Source organism: Pneumocystis jirovecii (genome assembly GCF_001477535.1).
Source record: "Pneumocystis jirovecii RU7 chromosome Unknown supercont1.8, whole genome shotgun sequence".
In the NCBI taxonomy this organism is placed as follows: domain Eukaryota; kingdom Fungi; phylum Ascomycota; class Pneumocystomycetes; order Pneumocystales; family Pneumocystaceae; genus Pneumocystis; species Pneumocystis jirovecii.
The window spans coordinates 319,521-341,194 of NW_017264782.1; the positions used below are offsets into that span (position 1 = coordinate 319,521).

General features: G+C 34.1%; 13 protein-coding genes and 1 non-coding gene across 14 annotated transcripts; 12 read left to right on the forward strand and 2 right to left on the reverse strand.

The window, feature by feature from the left end:
• Window positions 1–112: 112 nt before the first annotated feature.
• T551_02002 (uncharacterized protein) lies at window positions 113–754 on the forward strand (the record flags this gene model as incomplete). The annotated part of the gene is made up of 1 exon (XM_018374265.1): window positions 113–754. The coding sequence occupies one exon, from the start codon at window positions 113–115 to the stop codon at window positions 752–754; it is 642 nt and encodes a 213-aa protein (XP_018229619.1).
• A 393-nt stretch (window positions 755–1,147) lies between these two features.
• On the forward strand, window positions 1,148–3,407 carry T551_02003 (uncharacterized protein; the record flags this gene model as incomplete). The annotated part of the gene is made up of 10 exons (XM_018374266.1): window positions 1,148–1,247; window positions 1,293–1,391; window positions 1,473–1,527; window positions 1,571–1,702; window positions 1,765–1,848; window positions 2,236–2,502; window positions 2,544–2,687; window positions 2,732–2,982; window positions 3,023–3,082; window positions 3,129–3,407. The coding sequence occupies exons 1-10, from the start codon at window positions 1,221–1,223 to the stop codon at window positions 3,405–3,407; spliced, it is 1,398 nt and encodes a 465-aa protein (XP_018229620.1). The 5' UTR covers window positions 1,148–1,220.
• Window positions 3,408–3,690: 283 nt separating this feature from the next.
• T551_02004 (uncharacterized protein) lies at window positions 3,691–4,588 on the forward strand (the record flags this gene model as incomplete). The annotated part of the gene is made up of 5 exons (XM_018374267.1): window positions 3,691–3,750; window positions 3,797–3,814; window positions 4,003–4,096; window positions 4,139–4,172; window positions 4,219–4,588. The coding sequence occupies 5 exons, from the start codon at window positions 3,691–3,693 to the stop codon at window positions 4,586–4,588; spliced, it is 576 nt and encodes a 191-aa protein (XP_018229621.1).
• A 582-nt stretch (window positions 4,589–5,170) lies between these two features.
• On the forward strand, window positions 5,171–6,651 carry T551_02005 (uncharacterized protein; the record flags this gene model as incomplete). Its single annotated transcript, XM_018374268.1, has 2 exons — window positions 5,171–5,375; window positions 5,420–6,651. The coding sequence occupies 2 exons, from the start codon at window positions 5,171–5,173 to the stop codon at window positions 6,649–6,651; spliced, it is 1,437 nt and encodes a 478-aa protein (XP_018229622.1).
• Window positions 6,652–6,966: 315 nt separating this feature from the next.
• T551_02006 (proteasome core particle subunit beta 5) lies at window positions 6,967–8,112 on the forward strand (the record flags this gene model as incomplete). Its single annotated transcript, XM_018374269.1, has 7 exons — window positions 6,967–7,068; window positions 7,108–7,208; window positions 7,315–7,372; window positions 7,419–7,490; window positions 7,550–7,681; window positions 7,722–7,959; window positions 8,003–8,112. The coding sequence occupies 7 exons, from the start codon at window positions 6,967–6,969 to the stop codon at window positions 8,110–8,112; spliced, it is 813 nt and encodes a 270-aa protein (XP_018229623.1).
• A 656-nt stretch (window positions 8,113–8,768) lies between these two features.
• On the forward strand, window positions 8,769–9,433 carry T551_02007 (40S ribosomal protein S8-A; the record flags this gene model as incomplete). The annotated part of the gene is made up of 2 exons (XM_018374270.1): window positions 8,769–8,846; window positions 8,894–9,433. The coding sequence occupies 2 exons, from the start codon at window positions 8,769–8,771 to the stop codon at window positions 9,431–9,433; spliced, it is 618 nt and encodes a 205-aa protein (XP_018229624.1).
• Window positions 9,434–9,617: 184 nt separating this feature from the next.
• On the reverse strand, window positions 9,618–10,098 carry T551_02008 (ubiquitin-60S ribosomal protein L40; the record flags this gene model as incomplete). Its single annotated transcript, XM_018374271.1, has 3 exons — window positions 9,618–9,740; window positions 9,785–10,035; window positions 10,086–10,098. 3 exons carry the CDS (start codon window positions 10,096–10,098, stop codon window positions 9,618–9,620), a joined length of 387 nt encoding a protein of 128 aa, XP_018229625.1.
• A 319-nt stretch (window positions 10,099–10,417) lies between these two features.
• On the forward strand, window positions 10,418–10,970 carry T551_02009 (uncharacterized protein; the record flags this gene model as incomplete). Its single annotated transcript, XM_018374272.1, has 4 exons — window positions 10,418–10,441; window positions 10,492–10,584; window positions 10,628–10,858; window positions 10,905–10,970. 4 exons carry the CDS (start codon window positions 10,418–10,420, stop codon window positions 10,968–10,970), a joined length of 414 nt encoding a protein of 137 aa, XP_018229626.1.
• A 575-nt stretch (window positions 10,971–11,545) lies between these two features.
• Window positions 11,546–13,409, forward strand: T551_02010 (uncharacterized protein; the record flags this gene model as incomplete). Its single annotated transcript, XM_018374273.1, has 5 exons — window positions 11,546–11,999; window positions 12,044–12,190; window positions 12,234–13,094; window positions 13,138–13,213; window positions 13,256–13,409. 5 exons carry the CDS (start codon window positions 11,546–11,548, stop codon window positions 13,407–13,409), a joined length of 1,692 nt encoding a protein of 563 aa, XP_018229627.1.
• Window positions 13,410–13,607: 198 nt separating this feature from the next.
• Window positions 13,608–14,647, forward strand: T551_02011 (uncharacterized protein; the record flags this gene model as incomplete). Its single annotated transcript, XM_018374274.1, has 8 exons — window positions 13,608–13,657; window positions 13,703–13,946; window positions 13,995–14,055; window positions 14,101–14,123; window positions 14,169–14,354; window positions 14,400–14,420; window positions 14,462–14,559; window positions 14,605–14,647. The coding sequence occupies 8 exons, from the start codon at window positions 13,608–13,610 to the stop codon at window positions 14,645–14,647; spliced, it is 726 nt and encodes a 241-aa protein (XP_018229628.1).
• Window positions 14,648–16,198: 1,551 nt separating this feature from the next.
• On the forward strand, window positions 16,199–18,263 carry T551_02012 (uncharacterized protein; the record flags this gene model as incomplete). Its single annotated transcript, XM_018374275.1, has 5 exons — window positions 16,199–16,525; window positions 16,577–16,898; window positions 16,944–17,246; window positions 17,297–18,151; window positions 18,208–18,263. 5 exons carry the CDS (start codon window positions 16,199–16,201, stop codon window positions 18,261–18,263), a joined length of 1,863 nt encoding a protein of 620 aa, XP_018229629.1.
• A 349-nt stretch (window positions 18,264–18,612) lies between these two features.
• On the reverse strand, window positions 18,613–19,218 carry T551_02013 (uncharacterized protein; the record flags this gene model as incomplete). Its single annotated transcript, XM_018374276.1, has 1 exon — window positions 18,613–19,218. One exon carries the CDS (start codon window positions 19,216–19,218, stop codon window positions 18,613–18,615), a length of 606 nt encoding a protein of 201 aa, XP_018229630.1.
• Window positions 19,219–19,731: 513 nt separating this feature from the next.
• T551_05021 lies at window positions 19,732–19,821 on the forward strand. Its single transcript has one exon. It is a non-coding gene; the product is annotated as a tRNA-Ser (tRNA).
• Window positions 19,822–20,445: 624 nt separating this feature from the next.
• T551_02014 (uncharacterized protein) lies at window positions 20,446–21,333 on the forward strand (the record flags this gene model as incomplete). Its single annotated transcript, XM_018374277.1, has 1 exon — window positions 20,446–21,333. One exon carries the CDS (start codon window positions 20,446–20,448, stop codon window positions 21,331–21,333), a length of 888 nt encoding a protein of 295 aa, XP_018229631.1.
• Window positions 21,334–21,674: the final 341 nt, after the last annotated feature.

A 21,674-nucleotide genomic window follows, 5' to 3' on the forward strand; every position in this document is an offset into this window, starting at 1 on the left:
GTCGCGACGCGTCAAAGAATGTTTTCAACGTGGCGTTGATAACGGACATATAAATACAGGAACGACTATTGTAATCATCATCTTTTATACTATCTTTTTGGCATTGACAACTATGAGAATTATTCGTGTCTTCTTCACACTTGTCTTGTTTTCTGTTGCCTGGGCTGCTCATGAACGGCGTGGTTTCTTTTCTGGATGGTTTGGTTCTCGAGATAAATCTAAATCAGACACTGCAGCTTTATCTACAACTCTTCCAACATCTGGATTGGATCAAGCACCTGATTCTGTTCCTGGTTTATCTGCACCTGGACTCGGTTCTGGTGGTCTTGGTGGTTCCGGTTCCTCAAATGCACCTGATACAAATCAAAAAGATTCAAAACCAGAAGGGCATTTATCAACAGTTGTTGTTGAATTGCCTGATGGGACTACTAAGACTACAACGGGTCATGTGCATGTTTCTGTTGCTGTTGTTTCATCATATGAAACAGTGATTCTAACACCGACTGTCCTTCGTGAAAATGGGGTGGATTATACAGTGACGGCACCAACAACTTTACAAATTACTAATTGTCCATGTACACGGACAGTATCATTATTATCATCTACAGCAACTAGATGTGTATGTACAACTGAGGTTGTGCTTCTTCAGGCGGTTCCGACAAATGAAATGCCGCTAGTAAATACAGCTAAACGTGCAAAAATAGGAGCATTGGGCATCTGCATTGGGTTTGTTTTGGTTGCATTTTTTGTCTAAGTATTCTGTATAAATGGTGTAGATCCGGTTTTTGGGAGTTAGGTGCATACGTTGTATTTTGTTTGACTCATTTAATGTTAATTCTAATATTTACACATATTTCTGTGTTGTCTCCATGTCAACCGTTGCCATGCTGATTATTACTGCTGCGTCGTCACGTGCCATGCTGTGTGCACTGTTTGCCGTTGGTTTTTTGATTCGTTCCAAATCGACATCTATTAGCGATAGAACGGGCAGAGTGTGCATACAAAACGCATATAGCACGCATATACCGCGCATATATCGTGCATATACCCTCAGTATTCATAGATGGATCACTACAGAACAAGTAAACAAGTCTTCAATGCTATCTTCCTGCATACATCAATTGCTCTATTGTTTACCGAAAGTCAGGGCACATTCTGTTCGAAATGTTTTATATCGGGTGAAAATTAATCAGTTGAATCAATTAGCGGTATTTTTACCGATGCATACATCTGTATCTTCACAATATGTAAATAGACAATAATAATGTATATATTTTGCTGACTATAAGTAGCTGAGTGCTCATCTTGCTGAATCCGATCCTGAAGTGGATGCTCTGATTAGATCTGAGGCAGCACGGCAACGTGCTTCAATTGTGCTAATTCCGTCAGAGGTGGGTGTTAACTGCACAATTCTATGAATATATGCGTAGAAATAGTGCATTAGAAGTGTATAAAATAGCTGAATAAGAAAGAATTTTACATCACGTGCAGTACTTGATGCTTTGGGGTCACCTATGCAGAATAAATGTATGATATGAGTTTTAGAGGTAATAATTTAAGATATATATAGATTCTGAGGGATATCCGGGAGAACGGTATTATGGGGGTAATAAATTTATTGATCAGATGGAGCAGTTATGTCAGAAAAGGGCTCTTAAATTATATGGTTTAGATGAAGAAAAATGGGGAGTTAATGTTCAGCGTGTGTGAGATGTATGCGCGGAGTATACGCGCTTTATATATGCATTGTCCTTATATGAACAGCATTGTCGGGGTCTCCGGCAAATTTGTACGTTTATAAGGCATTAATGAAACCGCATGAAAAACTGATGGGAATGGATTTACCGGGTATGTAGGTTGTTTGAAATGCATCTATATGTTTTATATATGCATTTTGTGGAATATATGCGTATTATATTCATGCTTTGCATATATACGATTATATATACTATATATATGGTTACATGCACAACTATATATATAGTGGTTTATGTTGTATAAAAACATATATTCCAATATAGAGATCTGGGTTGAATATAAGCGTATCTGTTAATATGTATATAAATATATGTATTTTGATGGATACGTTTATGATCATGCAAGTATATATATATATATATATATTTATCAGTGTTTATATGTGTGTGCAATATATGTTTAGATTTATAACATTATGGACACGCAGTTGTATATATTATAGATGTATATTTTTATGTCAGTTTCTAATGTATCTAGATGGTGGACATTTGTCTCATGGTTATTCGACTTTAACCAAGAGTATTTCTGCTGTGTCAGAGTATTTTACATCAGTTCCTTATAAAACGGATCCAAAAACAGGCATTATTGATTATGGTCAATTGGAGATGCTTGCTGCTGTTGTGAAACCAAAGATTATTGTTGCAGGTATTACTTCGTATCCAAGGCTTTTGGATTATTCTCGTTTTTCTCAAATAGCCAAGAGTGTTAGCGCATATTTGATGGCAGATATGTCTCATATTTCCGGTAAGCATTATATTGTATTACTTTTTTACTCATGAATATAGGCCTTGTTGCAGCAGGTGTTATTCCATCTCCGTTTGAGTATGCAGATGTTGTTACTTCAACTACCCATAAATCTTTACGGGGGCCCCGTGGTGCTATGATATTTTTTCGAAAAGGACTCAAGAGTATAGATAAAAATGGGAAAAGTAATTATCCTTTCTTTAGTAGTTTATTTCTTATTTCTGTTAAGAAACATTTTATGACATAGAAGAACGTATAAACTTTTCTGTTTTCCCAGGTCATCAAGGAGGGCCTCACAATCATACGATATCAGCACTTGCTGTTGCTCTTTCTCAAGCAAATACACCTCAGTTTAAGGAATATCAGTTTCAAGTACTTAAGAATTCAAAAGCTATGTCACATAGGTTTATAGAATTGGGTTATGAGCTTGTAACCGGTGGTACTGATATACATTTGATTGTTTTGGATTTGACTAAGAAGGTATTTTAAAACTTTATTTATAAATGAGCCAACATTTTAGGGAGTTGATGGAGCAAGGGTTGAAAGAATTCTTGAGCTAGTAAACATCGATACAAATAAGGTTGAGATAAAGTTTAGAAAAAAATAACTTTTCTTACTTTTAATAGAATACAGTTCCTCAGGATAAATCAGCATTGCATCCGTGTGGCTTAAGAGTAGGTTCTCCTGCAATGACTACTCGGGGACTTAAAGAGCCTGATTTTGTTACAATTGTCGACTTTATCCATCGTGCTATAAATATTACTATAGATCTTCAAAACAAGTCAGGAAGTAAACTGTTTAAGGAGTTTAAAGACTATGTTGGTACTGGTGAAGCGTATCCTGACTTGTGTTGTTTAAGAGATGAAGTCGTATCCTGGGTCTCTAAATTTTATATACCGCAATAGATATTTTATAAATATAATGTAGTTAATTTTTTTGAATATGGTTTTTTACTTGAGTTTTTATTTTTCGTTTTATAATTAGTTAAGATGAGCAAATACCTATTTTGAGTGCTGATTTCTGTATTTCTATGGTTAACTTTAGAAATGCTTTAAATCTTCTTTCGAGATATTTTCCTTAGCTTTTTTTAGAAGACTATTTATTTGAAATAAAATGAGATAAATAATTTTTATTAACTTTTATTGGATCATCTCTGTTAGTAACTTTTTTCTGTATTTTTGTGGGAAAATGGCGAGTAATATGGAACTTTATAAATTGGTTATTTTGGGTGATGGTGCAGTTGGAAAGGTTTTTTGTATTAAATATGAAAATTGGATGCTAATAAATATTTTAGACTGCTTTGGCAACTCAGGTTAGTTTGTTTTTTTTTTATAAATTTTTATCTTAAATATTACAAGTTTTGTTTAAGTCAATTTGTTGGTAAGTTTTTTTCTTAATAAAAGTTTATTAATTGCATGATTAAGAGGTAATTCTTTTTTTGGGAAAGATCCCTATAAATTTTTGTATTTTTAAAAAAATTTTCTTCTTAACTTTATATAGACATATGATCCTACAATTGAAGATTCATATAGAAAACAAGTGATGGTTGATGGTCATTCATGTATTCTTGAAATTTTAGATACAGCGGGTCAAGGTACTATGTTTTTAGTTTTTATTAAGTCTCATTTTTGCATAGAAGAATATGTTGCATTAAGAGATCAATGGATTAAGTATAATAAATTTAGTTATTTCTTTTGTTTTAATTATTTGGTAAAGGAACGGTGATGGTTTTTTATTGGTGTATTCAGTATCTTCTCGTTCAACATTTGATCGTATTAAACGTTTCAGAGATCAAATTGTACAAACTAAAAATACACAATTTATTCCTTTAATGTTAGTTGGAAATAAATCTGACAAAATTTATGATCGGGAAGTTTCATTTCAAGAAGGGCAATCTTTAGCACATTTATATGGATGTCAATTTGTTGAAACAAGTGCAAAATCATCTGTAAATGTTGAATTTGCGTTTTATAATCTTATAAAAGCGATTAGAAATTTGAAAATGAATAAAGATCGAGTTGTTTTAAAAAAAGAGAGAAAAAATATTATAAATTACATTTTTTGTGGCTTATGTGGTTTATATTGATTAATTTTTTCTTTAAAAGTATTTTTGAAAGATAAGTTTCAATTCTATAAGGTTATGATATTATAAAATTTGAATTTTCTTTAATTATTATGGGTTTGAGTTAATGTATTGAAAAATTTGTAATGTGTATGATAAATGAATTACTATTAGTTTTTCTGCATTTATTTGTTTTTTATTTAATATAAAATAATTTATGTTTTATTTTCTATATTTTGCTAAAAAAGTTTATTCATCTGTATCTTCGCATCATGCTGAATTGATTTATCGATAATAGGCAACGTAATTTTTTGAAATATTTATGATTGATCTATGAATAAAAAGTTGAAAAATTGGTATTATATTTCCTTGAAACGACACTTTTTTTGATAAAAGATTCTTATTTTTGGTAAATATTTTGTTATTATTAATAATTTTCATTTATTTTTTATTTATAGAGTTATTTTTTAAGAAAAAAAAGCTAGAAAAGAATTATTTTTGTTTATTTATATTCTTGTCTTTTTTTATCATTGTATTTTCCATTTTTTGGCTATTCTGCTGTATAATTTATTTTTTATTAGGATTTCTTATTTAATATTATAAGAAATGATAAGAGATGGTACAACAGTTTGTTTGGATCTTGAAACACATAGTTACGATGTTTGCAGTGGTTCATATACTATTGAATTATCTGATGGTGAATGTTCTTGTGCTCAAAATATTCAAGAAAATTTAACGGCATACGTGAATAAATTGAAATGGGAAATAGCAGGCAAAAATAAAGATAAAGAAAAACTCTTTGATGATTATGGTTAAATATATATAGTTAACGTTGTTTTAATACTAATATTTTAGAGAACTTGCAAGAAAAATATAATAATTTGTTATTATCTTATGAGTCACTCAAAATCTCTTCATCTAAACAATTAACGGATTTAAAAAGACAGCTATCCTCTATAAAATCAGAAATGGATAGGAATATGAATTGTGTTTATGAAGAGTTAGAAATTAAAGCATTGCAACTTAATAAAATGAAGCAAAAACTTGAGAAACTTAGAAATGCAAATCATATGGCCAATGAGCATATTAGGACTCTTCAGCTAAATTTTGATCTTGAAAGGAATCGTTGGAAAGAAGAAAAAATAAGGTTATGTTCAAATAAATATTCTATCAAAAAAATGAAAGAGTTAGAAGAATTGATGTTGTTGCATAGACAATATGAAAATATGAGATTTGATATCCCTGAAACAAGAGAGAATTCTGTTTATACTAGCGGTACATCAATCAATGCTATTCATGAAGATATAATGACAAATAATTCTTTCGATAATTTTTTTTCTAATAAAACTCTTGCTGCAGAATTGAGCTTATGTTCTGATATAGATCAGGGGTCAAATACGCAAATACCTCAATTACTAGATTTTTTCGATAAAAATAATTCTCGTCCATTATCCAATGTAATATTAAATTCTGAAAATCATGAAAATACAATTATGACGATTCCAAATGAGTGTATTACAAAATATGCATCTAAAAACGATATCAATTTGCAAACAGATATTGTTGCATTTTTAGGGGAATGTAAAGAAGTGCCTGGGGATGATGTTTCTTCATCGATTCCCCCTGCTCAAGAGATAACGGTCTCAGAAAAGAGTACACCGATAAATGCAGTTCAAAAGAATACTTTTGATTCTTTAAAATCCGAAAATTTAAATTCATTAAAATTTAAGAAATCTGTAAAAAACGTTTTGACGAATCAAAAACATTATGTCTCTCCAGCGACTAATTTTTTTAAGCGTCAATTTTTTAGTATTTATCCACCATTACCTATTCCTATTCGAAAAACGTCACTTGTTTTCAAAAAAGCATCAGCATTGTCTTGTAGAATGGCTAATATAACTTTGAAGATACCTGAAAATAAAGATTCATGTTCTAATTATTTTCACGCATTACATATCATATCAAATATACCGTATAAGAATAATTTAAATAGGTTGTTGAAAAGAAGAAGCTTAATGATAGATGATGTCTCTAATTCTGGTAGAAAATTGTTTGTAACAAGACAATCTTTTTTTGCTTCTTTATAATTTTTTAGAAATTTCATCTGTATTGTAGTTTACTGATTAAAGTTATTCTGGAATATAGAAATACTATAGTTAATAAGGATTATGAATATCTTAAGACCTAATAAAGTTTTTTTTACTAATAAATACATTTAATTCTTCAAATATACCATATGTATATACTATATGTAAAAAGACTATTTAAAGTTTTAATTGTACTCTAGTAACTGTATTACTTTTTTATTTTTTCTGTATTTTTATATATCTTAATATTTCATCGTTTTTTATATTGTCTTAATGATTTTGCTCTAACACTTCTCGATCGTACTCTCTCATTCAATGGAAGCAATTCTACAAAGTCTTTCTCGAGAAGAATCTGATGTAGTTGATACGTCTGATTTTCAGAATCCTTTGGATTCTCTTTATAATTCATCTTTTAAGGTCTTTTTTTTGATTTTAGATGGTGTTTAATACGTGTAGAATAGCAAAGTTACTGATACTATTTCATCAAAGATTACACATGGCACAACAACATTAGCATTTTGTTTCTCAGGAGGAATACTTGTTGCTGTTGATTCAAGGTTTGTTTTTGTGTGTTTTTGTGCGTTTTTGTGTGATTTAAATGTGTTTTGGCATTACTGAGCACTTTAAGATTCACAATAATATCAAATATTGATTCAATATTAGGGCAACTGCTGGAAGCTGGATTGCAAGTCAAACGGTCCAAAAAGTTATAGAAATTAATGTATATATACTTTTTGTGTATTTTTTATTTGTTTATTCGAGTACAGGATTATCTTTTGGGGACAATGGCAGGAGGAGCTGCTGATTGTCAGGTTGGTTTACAATTAAGCGCTGTGGAAGTGAAATACTTTCTTTTTTGCGCAGTTTTTATTAAGAATTTGTTTTAATATTTTGATAGTTTTGGGAAACAGTATTGCGTATGGAATGTCGTTTATATGAGCTTCGGCACAAAACGCGCATATCGGTCGCAGCAGCGTCTAAAATCTTAGCAAATATTGTTTATTCATATAAAGGCATGGGTCTTTCAATGGTAATGATGTTTATTATAAATCTATTCTCTGAAGTTTCAGGGAACTATGATTTGTGGTTGGGATGAGCGGCGAGGCCCTTCTTTATTTTATGTTGATAGTGAGGGCACCCGGCTTAAAGGAAACATGTTGTGTGTGGGATCTGGACAGACGTTTGCGTATAGTATAGTAGATGATAAATACAGTTGGGATATGTCTGTAGAAGATGCCATTGAACTTGGTAAACGTGCTATTCTTGCTGCTACTCACAGAGATGCCTTTTCAGGAGGAAACGTCAACAGTATGTTGACATTATGAATGCTTTAAATCTTAATTCTTTTTAGTTTATCACATCAGATCAGAAGGTTGGCGTTTTTGCGGTAGATTTGATGTGGCACAACTTTTCGATGAGGTTGTAGAGAAAGATCATTCTTTTCAACATGTTATACGGTAGGCTAGTTATATTTTGCTGCTCTATATGGGCTTTTTGGGAGTCTTGATATATCTAAATTGCTTCAAAGCTGTTTATAATAGCGGTTTTTATAACAGTTGTAATTATTTTCCATATTGCTGTTCTTGAGTAAATATCTCTATGGCAATATTCAATTGATCTTTGGAATAGATATGTATATACAAATTTATAGGTTTTTTCTTTTAGTTTTGTTTTTCATAATATTCTTACTTTCATATCCCATATTTTTATTTACACTAGCTGTTTATATTGGGTCTCATAATTTTCTTAGGGTTTAGTCCTAAGATCAATGAAATCGACAGTCCTACAGAATTACGCTGCTCACGACAGACGTCTTTTAGTTTTATTAATTGGTATAAGGTAAGAAAGGTGTGCAGAAGCGCTGTTTTTAAGGAAGAATTGGATTTTTTTACTTAATTGATGATGTTTTTTTGAAAAAAGCCATTTTTATAGTTATTATTAAGGATTTTATAAGTTTTTTTTAAAAACAGAAAAGAACCATAAATAACTTGTTTTTTGTCAAAAGAGTATTAAAAATATATTAAAACGGCACTTTAGATATTGGTGTGTTTTTCAGAAACCTATTCTTTCCTTTTTTTTTTGTTTTTTTTTGCTTAAATACTGATGATTTAGGGATCATGGGTATTTCTCGTGATTCTCGTCATAAGCGCTCTGCTACAGGCGCAAAACGTGCACATTATCGTAAGAAGCGGAAGGTATGGCTGTTTGTTTGAGAATCATTGTGTTTTTCTGATTATTTTAGTTTGAATTAGGGCGTCAGCCAGCAAATACACGGATTGGCCCCAAAAGGATCCGCCTTGTGCGTGTTCGTGGCGGGAATCGCAAATTTCGTGCTCTACGACTTGATTCTGGCAATTTTTCGTGGGGTTCTGAAGCTATTTCTAGGAAAACTCGTATTATTCAAGTTGTTTATCATCCATCTAATAATGAACTTGTTCGTACAAATACTCTTACTAAATCCGCTATTATTCAGATTGATGCAACACCTTTTAGACAATGGTATGAGTCGCACTATGGACAAGTTGTTGGAAAACGGGCTCGAAAATCTGATTTAAAAGATGTTGAACCTGTTAAAACTTCTGGTCATGTACAGGCAAAATTGCGTGCACGTGCAAAGTTTGCTAAAATTGAATCGGCACTTGAGACTCAGTTTAGCAATGGACGGCTTTATGCTTGTGTTAGCTCGCGGCCTGGGCAGTCTGGACGATGCGATGGTTATATTTTGGAAGGAGAAGAGTTGGCATTTTATTTAAAGCGGTTGTCAGTTAAAAAGCATTCTTAGATAAAGAATATCTATAATAATACATATTATCAATTAAAATATAGCAACTGGTGCCCTAGGAATGCTAAATACATCCGATTTGTTTTAGTGAAGTGTTTATTAATATTGAGCAATATTGACTTGCAGAGTTTGCCTTGAAAAGCATCTTCTCTCTTGCCAGTATGGCTCTGATAGTATATATACTTTATTTAAGTTTCTTTTTTGGTCGAAGCTGACTTGAATGTCCACATGATCGTTTCCTACAGTTTGTTGCTCGTGGTGGAAGACGTGCATAGCATTTCCGGCAGATCATCTTTTCGCAATTGTACTTTAAGACTTGTTAGAAGAATTGTATTATTTCCTGTATTTTACCTTTGATGCAAGTGTTTTGAGTGAGGGCTCAATGATGCCACCACGGAGCCGCAATACAAGGTGAAGAGTCGATTCTTTCTGGATATTGTAATCAGAAAGTGTTCTTCCATCCTCCAACTGCTTTCCAGCAAAGATTAGCCGTTGCTGATCCGGTGGAATCCCTTCTTTATCTTGAATCTTGCTTTTGACATTGTCAATTGTGTCTGACGACTCCACCTCCAAAGTAATCGTTTTTCCTGTAAGTGTTTTCACTGCATAAGAATATTAGTTTTGTTATTTATGTTTTCTTCTGTTTTTTTACCAAAAATTTGCATTTTGATGAAAAAATTGCGTTTTTTTAAAAACTTTAAAGGTCGTTGGGCGATCTGTTTTTTATATATTTGTGTAGGGTTAAACCCTAATTTTAGGGTTAGTTGTTTTAGGTTTTTGACTTGGATTTCTGATAATTGAGTTGATCGACGATTGTCCACTAAGCAGCGTTTTTAGGTGCTGAATATTTTATAAAGAGCAAGTATTTTGTGTGAGTCTTTTTGGAGGGTTTTACAGCTTCTGATTTATTTGTTCATCAGTTTTTTTATTTTTTTTTTATCAAAATCTTTCATCAAAAAACGTTTAAAAAAACCTATAAAAAAAATGGTGAATTCACAGCTTTTTAAGGTATATATTCTTAAAAGGTCTATGTATCATTGTATTTTAATGTATTTCAGCGTATGGTTCAGATTGGCCGCGTTGTTTTGCTTATAAATGGTGATTTTAAGAATCGGATTGCTGTCATTGTTGAAATTTTGGATTGCCGACGGGTATGCTTTTCCTGCTTCTTAACATACTTATATCTTCTTTTAGGTTGTTCTTGATGGCCCAAAAACCTGTGTTTCCCGGCATATTGCTTCTTGTAATGATTTTCTTCTTACATCTATCATGGTTCATTCTCTTGCTCACGGTGCGCGTACTGGCATTGTTGCTAAGCGCTGGGATGCACAAGATATAACTGCTCAGTGGAATAAAACAACAATGGCAAAAAAATTACTTTCTCGGCAACGTAGAGCACAATTAAATGATTTTGAGCGATTTCAGGTTGGTTTTCTTGTATTTTGTTTTTTTTTTCTTCTAACTGTATAAGGTGATGCTTTTGAAGAAACAACGGCGTATTGAGGTAGCAAAGACACTTTCAGTTGCAAGTTTGTAAATGGTTGTTTTGGCATCTTTAAATATATTATTCATATATTTTGTTTAATTTCATTTTAATTTTTTCTTTGCCGCTCAATGATTATTCATATTTATATTGTGCTAAATACTTTATATATACAACAGATTAATTAGTGTGTATATATTACGCATATATTTTATCGGATGTATTTTGAAAATTGAAATATGCTTTTTTTTTGATTGCTTATCTGTATAATATGTTTTTAATGCGTATATATATCGACTAATCTTGATTTTTTTTGCATATACCTCTATATCGACATTGGTATATGTTTGGTATATCGTCGTTGTAACGTCTATATTATTAGAGTTATTGACGCTTTTAAGCGTAAAATTGAAGGTGTAATCTTATTTAGGCGTATATAATATATTTTAAGCGTATATATTCGACAGATCTGTTATTTGTTCTGGATTGGACAATACAACACTTTTAGTGTACTTGTAGAGTACTTGTTGTAGACCAGAAGTATATATTTTTGCGCATATATGGCGCATATAGTCTGTATTTTAGTGTGTTTAGGCTAAAGTTTTTATGTAGTGGTATTTTGAACAGTAATGATTAAGGAAATTGGCTTTTTTTTTGTAAAATCTTCTCTGGATGTAGTTGTGTTGCAAAATGTGACTCTGCAGGCGGGCGTGAAAGCTATTCTTAATGCACCACGGAGACAGTTGTTATTTCATGGTAAATCCAGAGGATCTGCTTTGACAAATTTATTGATGGTATTTCTAGATGAAATAGCAAGAGTTTTTATTATTTTAATATGTCAAAATGAAAATTTAAATAAAGAACATGTAAAGTGGGCACCATATTTGTCATGCACTATTGATGGATGGATGGATGATTTTCAGCGATATACATCTCAGGTATTTCATGAAGAAGAAAGAAATAGGAAGGAACGAATGAATGATGGCTCTAACTTTTTTTTTCGGGTTATTAGCAGTAAAAAGATGATATCAGAGTTTATTGAGGAGAAAATGGCTGTAATATGGGAAGTGGAAATATTTATTCGTGAATATACATATTTATGTATGATTTTTTTTAAATTATTTTAGCATTTCCTCGTTTACGTGTAACGGCACCTAAAGTGCAACTGATTGCATCGATTACTGTAAAACCAGAGGTGTTGGTTATGTCTCAGGATGGGGGGTGTGAAGGAAATGACGATATATCTACAAATATTCTTGAAAGTCTTTCTTGTGGTATGAATATTTTGTTTACTTAATATTTTTTGAAGAATATAAGAAACAATGGTATACGGTGTTACACCTTTTTTGTCTTTGTCTCGGATTTCAAATGTTTCACTTATGTCAGATATTGAGCCTTCATCGTCAATCGAAACGTTACGGAAAGTTGTCAAAAAAGTTTTTGCATGTGGATCTGTTATAAGTTTAAGAACGAGATCTTCTATGGTAATGGTACCGAGTTTTCAAAGGATATTACTTTCTGTTGACATTGAGTCTTGTTCTGCAAATCAACTCCCTGTTTTAATTGAAAATATTGAAATTAAAGTTAAAGGGCGAGTTGCTCAAAGAATTGAGAATGGGGCAGAGTTTCCTATTATTCTTGCGTTTCAGGAACAGTTTTTGGTATTGTATTATATACCCTTTGATCCTTCTATTGATCAAGGGATAACGGATCTTTTGGCACTCCCTGTAACGATTTTTGTGAAGATGAAACCTCAAATATTTGATGGGGAATATAGTCTTTTGGTTATGTCGCAATGGTATACGACTATTCATGTATCAAAGGACCAAACTCGAGTTTCTCGTTATCAGTCTGTCATTCAAACAGAAGATAGCGTTCCTGATTCTAATTCGCTTTTACAAAAACATTTTGTTCATGGAAATAATTATAGTTTATTAAGGTCTAAAAGTCCTGAACCTTCTGATATAAAATCTCCATTTTGGAAAATTTCTCTTACTTTTACTGCTCCAAAATGTGTTAAAATATGGAAAGTATTTGAAATAGAAATTGTTTTAGTAAACCAATCAAATGTTTCTAAGGATATATCTTTGTCTGTACTTTCAAAAACTCAGGATGTTGATTATGGAGCTCTTCCTTCCGTTATGGAGAATGATTCTCTTTTTATATTGGAAGAAAAAGGTTGTATAATTTTAATAATATGTTTTCTAATATTTTGAAACAGCTGTTCATGCTTTACATAAACAGATTTCTGTCGAGCATGTTCATATATTACCTCTTACAAACGATATACGCATTCTGTAATGTAGCAACATATTCTTTTCTGATCTAATGTTTTAAAGCCCACTTAATTCTTATGGGTGTTATTTTTCTTCTATCTCTTTTATTGCTATTCGTGAGGGTCTTTTTTCACTTGAAGGAATCCGTGTAACAGATTTACATACTGGTTCTTATATTGACTGTTGTTCTCTTCCTAGGATTTTTGTTTATTCATAACTTTTTGAAATGTAAAAATAATCCAGATTATATATTTTTATATAAAAATTTTGTTGTGCTTGGGACCTGCATTTGTGTATACTCTGTTCTCATAATGTAGAATATTTTTGATAGATTTCTTATGATACGATTTGTTATTTATTTTTTGGATTAAGTTTTTATATTATACTTTCACGTTGTTTTAATTATTGTCTTTAAATGTCAAAAATATTACATGTAAAAAATATCTTTAAATTTCTCTTGTTAAAGTAAGAAGATTAAGAAGTAGTATTAAACTAATTTGTATGATTTAGTATTATTACTATTAGTCTTATTGTTTTAACACTAATAATAATACTTTTAAGATATAATTATTATTATCAAAGATCTCCAGTATTAACATTGTCTATTACAAATTCTTTACTTGGAGGTGTTTCCAATATGTCTGCACAAACTATTTCTGGCATACAATTTCGATTAAAAAGAATTGATCCATTTATTTCAAAAAAAAATGAGTATGGAGTAGAAAATATTGAACTTTCAAATAGTTACAATAAAGTAGTTTATATTTTAATATACTATTATTCAATTTCTTAATTTTTATAGAACTTTTATAGTAGATCATCTGCTTTTAGTTTTTCTCAATTGATTAGATTTATGAGTTATAGTAATATTATTAACACAACGTTTTTTTTTTATTAATTTTTTTTAGGTTTTTTTATGACGCCTATTCAGGTAGATGCTTCAATATATTTATGTATGTATTTCTTATTTTTGTAGCACTGGTGGTATTCTTTTCTTGGTCAATTGACTTTAAATTCTAGAACTTCGGATACAATAGAACTTGTTAAGAGAATTTTGATGGATCAATTTTTATTTGCACCCATAGGTCTTGTTTTTTTTCTTATTTTTATGTCTTTAACAGAAGAGTTAAATAAGAAGAAATTGAAAAATAGATTCAGACAAGTATATTATTTATAATATATATTATTAGTGCTTATTTTTATATAGGATTATATTTCTATATTAAAGGTATAGTTTAATCTTTTATAATATTATTTTGATCGGATTAGGTTAATTATTGTGTATGGCCTATTATACAGTTGATTAATTTTAAATATATACCTTTAAAATATCAAATACCTTTTCTTAACAGTGTATCAGTGTTTTGGTTTGTAGATTGAGTTATTGGAATTATTTTTAATTATTTTTAAAGGACAATATATTTAAGTATGAATGATTCTAAAATGTCTCTTTGAATATTTTTTAATTTCATTTTGTTTGTTTATAAAAATTATAATTTAAATATAGATTGGTTTTGATATTTTAATATTTGAATTTTTGAGTGTTTTTACAGATTGGTGTAATATTATAATTTTATAATTTTGGTATGTTGCATATATTTCTAATAAGTTTTTATATAAATTGGCTGGATTTTAGGTAATTAATATAGGCAGGCTTTACATCTAAGAAAAAATGAATTGTTTAAGATATAAACATTATTTTTTAAAAGATTACAATTATGAATTCTAAAAATTTGATAAATTCGTTTAAATTGTATTTTTAATTTATTTTAAAATATGTATTTGTATTATGCCTTGACATACATATGTTGTTAATTATTATATATATAATTGTTATTTATACAAGGTTTTTGTTTATTCAAGTATTATATTTTTATGTAGTCAAAACTTAAAAGAATTGATTTGTGTACGCCTTATTTGTATTGAACTGTTTTATTTCTCTGTAAATCATATTTGGATTTGATAAATTTAAACTATTTACTAGACAAATCTATTTGATTTTTAATAATTATGTTTTTCATTAAATAATTTCATTAACATAAATATATAAGTATTCATATTATGTTTTACCCAATAATTTTTATATATGTTAACAATACACTCTATTATTTAGTAATTTATATGGTATTAAAATTTTTAATCATGTTTAATTAAAGCTATTAAGATTACATGTTTGATCTACTTCCAAATTGGGTTAAGAATAAAACAATAATGAATATAATATTTTTTATTTTAAAAATAAGATTTAATTTATTTCAGATTTTATTTTTACCCAATAAAGTATATATTTTGCAAATATTTCGAATTCGTACATTTTTTTCGAAAGCGTAATTTATTAATATTCTATCATTAATATAGTAAATTTAACATTATATTTTTAAAATACAAAAATATTTATTAATAAATATATTTTCAATTATTCAAATATTCTTTCTATTACTATTGGCTCAAATATCCTAAAAAACCATATTGTATATTTCTTATCTATAATTCAATAAAGATACACCAAATGTTCTAACCATCCTCTAAATATGTCATCATGTATATTAATTTTATATTATATTTGCTTAAACCATCTTTCATCTATCATGTCAAATTTTTCAAAACAACAAACTACACATGTAATATATACATGAAGTGCGTATGTACCACATATACCAGATTATATAGATATTTTATATACGCCATATCACATCAAACATTTTATTTATGTCTTATCTAAAAATTATACAAAAAATATACTCTATATATTCATATTCAACAAATAAACATCCTTTTTCTTAAAATAAAATGCATTAAAGGATTATAAGAGTGATTTGCCCGCCTCCAAATCACGTGACTCTCTTGGAGAAATGAAAAAAAGAAACAACGATGATCGATTAGACAAAACGTTTTTTTGAATAGAAAGCAGTTTTGAAATACTGTTAAAATACCATTTATAAGATCTTTAAAGCATTTTCTAATCACTATCAATGAATAGTATCTGTTGAACAGGTTTTGGAGAAAATGAAGGGATCAGAAAAGATAACAGTACCTATTGCTGTATCAGAGATACCTCAGGGGATTAAAGAAGGGAAAGAAAAGAAAGAAATAGATAATTTTGGACGTAAAGAAAAAATAAAAGGAGAAGATGTCGCAAAGATTCAGGCATCACAAGTTATAAATGCTACGGCACATTCAAACCGTTCTCCATTGAAAAATGGGTATAATATGACGAAAGAACATACGTATACTCAACGAAAAACGATTGGAGATTGGCAACTAGGAAAAACAGTGGGATCAGGAAGTATGGGTAAAGTGAAACTTGTTACACACTGCGTTACGAATGAAATTGTACATGATTATTGAATCGTATACATATATATTGCTAATAAAGGCATTTAGGCAGCAGTTAAAATTATACCACGATCACTGTCACATGGGTCTCACTTAGCGTCTCATAGTGTGCAAGATAATGGAAAAGAGATACGTGCGATTCGTGAAATTGCGATTTCGAGTCTTCTTCAACATCCATATATATGTACTCTTCGAGACGTTAAAATACAACCTAATCATTATTATGTATTTTTTGAATATATTAATGGCGGCCAGATGCTTGATTATATTATTTCTCACGGAAAATTAAAGGAAAAACAAGCACGCAAATTTGCGAGACAGATCGGTTCTGCTCTCGACTATTGCCACCGTAATTCTATTGTCCATCGAGGTTGTTTGATGGTTATATTTTTTTCCCAAAATCTAACTTTTCTAGACCTTAAAATTGAAAATATTCTTATTTCTAAAGAAGGAGATATTAAAATTATTGATTTTGGTCTTTCTAATCTTTATTCCCCGCACTCTCAACTTTCTACTTTTTGTGGATCTCTTTATTTTGCAGCTCCCGAGCTTTTAAATGCTAAAGCATACGTTGGTCCGGAAATAGATGTATGGAGTTTTGGTGTTGTCCTTTACGTTCTCGTATGTGGAAAAGTTCCATTTGACGATCAGAATATGCCTGCTCTCCACGCAAAAATTAAGCGTGGACATGTTGAATACCCATCTTGGCTTACTACAGGTAATGATTACTTTGTATCCTTTTTTTAAAATTTAATTTTTTTGTACTAGAGTGTAAACAGCTTCTTTCTAGGATGCTCGTTACGGTGCCCAGTCAACGAGCTACTCTTTCTGAAATTCTTAATCACCCGTGGATGACTAGAGGATATGATTGTCCTCCCGAGAATTACTTTCCTTCGCGTTTCCCTATTACATTTCCTTTGGACATGGAGATTATCCGTAGAATGACAGGCTTCGAGTTTGGCAGTGAACAAACCATTCATTCAAAGTTAAATAATATTATTGAATCCGAAGGCTATCGAAAACTTGTTAAAACATATTATAATCAGTCACCCGATACACATGTTTTATCAGTGCTTATCGACAAAAAAAAAACATTTTTTGATTTTTACAAACGCAAATCAAACATATCATATAACTTGGTTTCTACCTCGACTTCTGAAAGTGTTGTTCAGAATCAACACAAAATTAAACCATTGTACGCTGATGCATATCATCCTTTGATCTCAATTTACTATCTTGTAAAAGAAAAGATAGAGCGCGAGAAAAAAAATGGATACAAAGACTCCTGTACTTATAAAGGAGACTTCTTCAATGCTTCTAGCATCTCTACTTCAATCGGTGCATTCACAACTCAGCTGGATCACAAGACCCGTCATGGCACCGTACCAATTCTTAGAAATCGATCTTTTACAATACGGACTCGGACAAAAACTTGCAATGAGAAAGATGTCAACTCTGTCATCAAAGATATACCCCCTGTGTCTCCAGATCTTGATCTTGTTACGGCTGATATTACTACTAATGCTGCTGCTAACGCTACTACTAATACTATTACTAACGCCGTTGCCAACAATAACACTAACACTAACAATGCTTCTAGCAATGCTCATAACCTGGATACTGGTCTCCATGGCAAGACTGATACTACGACTGATGCTACGGCTCCAACACCTATTAAGGAACACAAAGAGAGAAACTTCAAGCTGCTCCGGCGCTTCAGTTCTCGAAAAATTAGGCAGCGCATATTCCCCAGCCAGTCCCACCACGCCTCAGTCCCGCTGCGCCCGTCGACGCCGTGCAAGGCTTCAGGCATCCATCCACCCAACCCCGACTCTTTGCAGAGCAAACTGCCCGCTCTCAAGGGCTGCACTGCTCAAAACATTTGCACAGATGCGCTCCAGACCCACCTTAAGAGATCGGTTTCTGTCAACGACAACGCCTGCTTGTCCAAACCTGCCCTGTCGCCCTCCCGCGGCTCTGCTGCTCACTCAAAGGACCCAAAGGACCCAGGGGAACTAAAGGAACCAAAGGAACTAAAGGAACAAAGGGACCCCTCCGACAAGGCTCCCCCACCCGTCAGGCCCTCAGGCACCGGCTCCTTCGGCTTCCGGCGCAACCGCACAAAGTCTCTCGGAAACGCCAAGGGCGAGGTCCTGCGCAAGGAAAGAAGGTTCCGCCGCCAGTCTTCCGTCCTCGTCCCACACCACACTCCTCATTCCTGTCCACCTCCCCAGCCATGCTCTCCCACTCCCGGCCTGCCTTACAGCTCCTCCAGTGAGATTATCGTCAAATCCGGCTTCCTCAAGGGCATCTTCAGCGTCTCCACCACCTCCTCCAGGCCCCCTTACGAGATAAAGAACGGGCTCGTCCGCGTCCTTTCCCGCCTCAACATTTCCTACCGTGACATCAGAGCTGGCTTCTTCTGCGTCTACCGCCCAAGCATCGACCTCAAGACCTTTGCCACAAACTCCATCGCCCCCCGCGGCTCTCTCCCCCCTAATACCCTTCTCCGCCGCTCCATCTCTCTCCACAAGACCTTTGCTAGGAAGAAGCCTCTCGACGCTCCTCTCTCTCCCACTGACTCCGACGACTCTATCGATGATACCAAGGGCGCCCCCCCGAAGCACCTCGCCGGCTTCGCCATACAGTTTGAAATATACATAGTCAAAGTGCCCCTGTTTGCATTGCATGGTTTGCAGTTCAAGCGTATGAGCGGCAATGCTTGGCAGTACCGCTCACTCGCCAGTAGGATTATAGCGGAGATGAAGCTCTAACACCGCGTCTCCGGTTGGGTCTGTATGTATTTATTATCTATCTCTCCATTGCTATGCTGCGCTGTCCCTCAGCCTGTGCCGGCACCCGGCTGTGCGGCTGCGGCCGGCGCCACCCCCGCACGGCTCCACATGCATGCGCCGCACTGTCGCCCCAGCACGGTGCAGCACGGTGCTGCTGCACTATACACTGCACTACACACTACGCCATGCCTATGCTACGCTTATACACTGCTTATACACTGTGCTGTGTATACTGCGCTATGTATGCACTATCTATGTATCTATGTATATCTATGTACACTATGTACACTATGTATGCTGCACGCTATATAGCGTGCTATATATGCAGTACTGCGTCATGTATATATATGCAGCGGCACAGTGCAGTGCAACGGGGCTATAAGCTCCCTCGGCGGCGGACGCGCAGGAGGCATGATGTCCGAGTGGTTAAGGAGTATGACTTGAATGTGGAGCTATCATATGCGATTTCGCGCGCAGGTTCGAATCCTGCTCATGTCGCCAGCTTTTTGCGTGCGCGCTAGCCGCGCACGGCCGTCGCCAGCTGCACGAAACCCAAGGCGGTTAAGTAGTGGCGTGCAGCTAAACAAAGGCCATGCGCAGCCACGCATACAAGGCTGCGCAGCACCGCGCTGCGGACCACAGCAGAAGCTGCAGGAACAGCGAGCAATGCGGGCCGAGGCAGACGGGGAGCCGGTGTACAGTGAGGGCCTCATAGAGGGGCTTCTGGGGGGCCTTCTGGAGGGCGCAGCCAACGAAGGGTTGGAAGCCTTCCTGGGAGCAGAGGGCTCAGTGAGGAGCGGGCAAGCAATGGATGAGTTGGCGAGGGTGCTTGAGCAGAGATATGCAGGGTGCGGGGGGATAGAGGGGATGTGGGCGGGCGAAGGCGCACCGCCAAGTCAGGAGCAGACGAAGGGGGCGTCGCACGGGGGCTACAGCCCGGCGACGCCGCCGGGGATCCAGTCACCGGCGCGAGAAGTGGGGAAAAAGAAGTCGCCGTCTAGATCAGGCGTGGCAGGGTCAGGGATCAAGCGGCCATTGAACTCGTTTATGCTTTACCGGCGGGACAAGCAGGGGAGCATCCCGACAAACAATCACCAGTCGATATCGAGGATCATAGGGGAGATGTGGAAGCGGGAGACAATTGAGGAGAAGGAGAGGTATGCAGAGATGGCACAGAGAGAGAGGGAGCGGCATGCAAAGGAGTATCCAGACTACAAGTTTTTGCCGAGGAAGAAGAAGGACAAGAACGGAAAGTCACCGCGGCGGAGGAAGACCTATGACCCGGTGCTTGAGGAGGACGAGTCAAAGATCCTGCGGATGATGCTGAGCCAGATCACCCACAAAAAGTCGCAGTCGGAGGTGGGTCTGAGGGCAGAAGGGGGTTGCTACGACTGGCAGGAGGAGATATCTCTTAAGAAAACGATTTTCGAGGCCAACACGCAGCCGAGGCATATGGGGGGGTTTGCCGAGCAAGTGCAGCTGATACCGAGCACATATGAATATGTGAACACGGTGCCGGTGGGGTCATTTGCGGCTAAGGACCATATTGACCATATTGACCATATTGACGGGGCGGAGATGTATGGGGCATTGGGCACGTGCGCCAGCACGCTTGAGAACCTTAATAACAGCGATTTCCAGACATTGATGAATACATATGGCACGAATTCCGCAAACGAGTCTTTTTTGGGTAACATTTTTGATAAAAGTAGCACTGGATTCCCCCGAAATATCACAGTGAGTGATAATGTAAAAAGTGCAGATTTAGTTGAAAAGAACGAGGGGCAGAACATTGCGCTTCTGCCTAGTTTTGATTCCACAGTGTTGCAGGACGATATTGGCAGTGTACAGGATAATTTTTTTGGTTTATGGGATGGGGCGATGGATCTTTCATCATTCTCTACTTCTAACACAATGGGTGCTCAGGAGGTATTGAGTCGTCCTTTTGATCCAATGAATCTCGGGCTAGTTAGCATGATTAAGGAATCATTGTCGAGAAAAAATACATAAAACAGAATTCTAACGTGTACATATATTTATTTTTGTTTTGTTATTATACACTGTTTTTGTTATTATAGGGTTTTTATTATACATGAAAAATTGATGTTCAATGGGATTTCAAGGCTTTTCGTACTCGACCGAAAAACCTTTGGCCTCATGTTGTACAGATTTTATAACTATATTCCAAAGCGTTGCAATTCTGTTTCAGTCATGTATTGGCACTGCATTTATCTTTTTATTGTTATATTTATGTGTATTTTATCATTCTATATATATTCATTCTATATCCAAGAAAAATATATCCAAGAAAAACCTCTCTTTCATCCCTTCGCGTACACTAATCCAGCCTT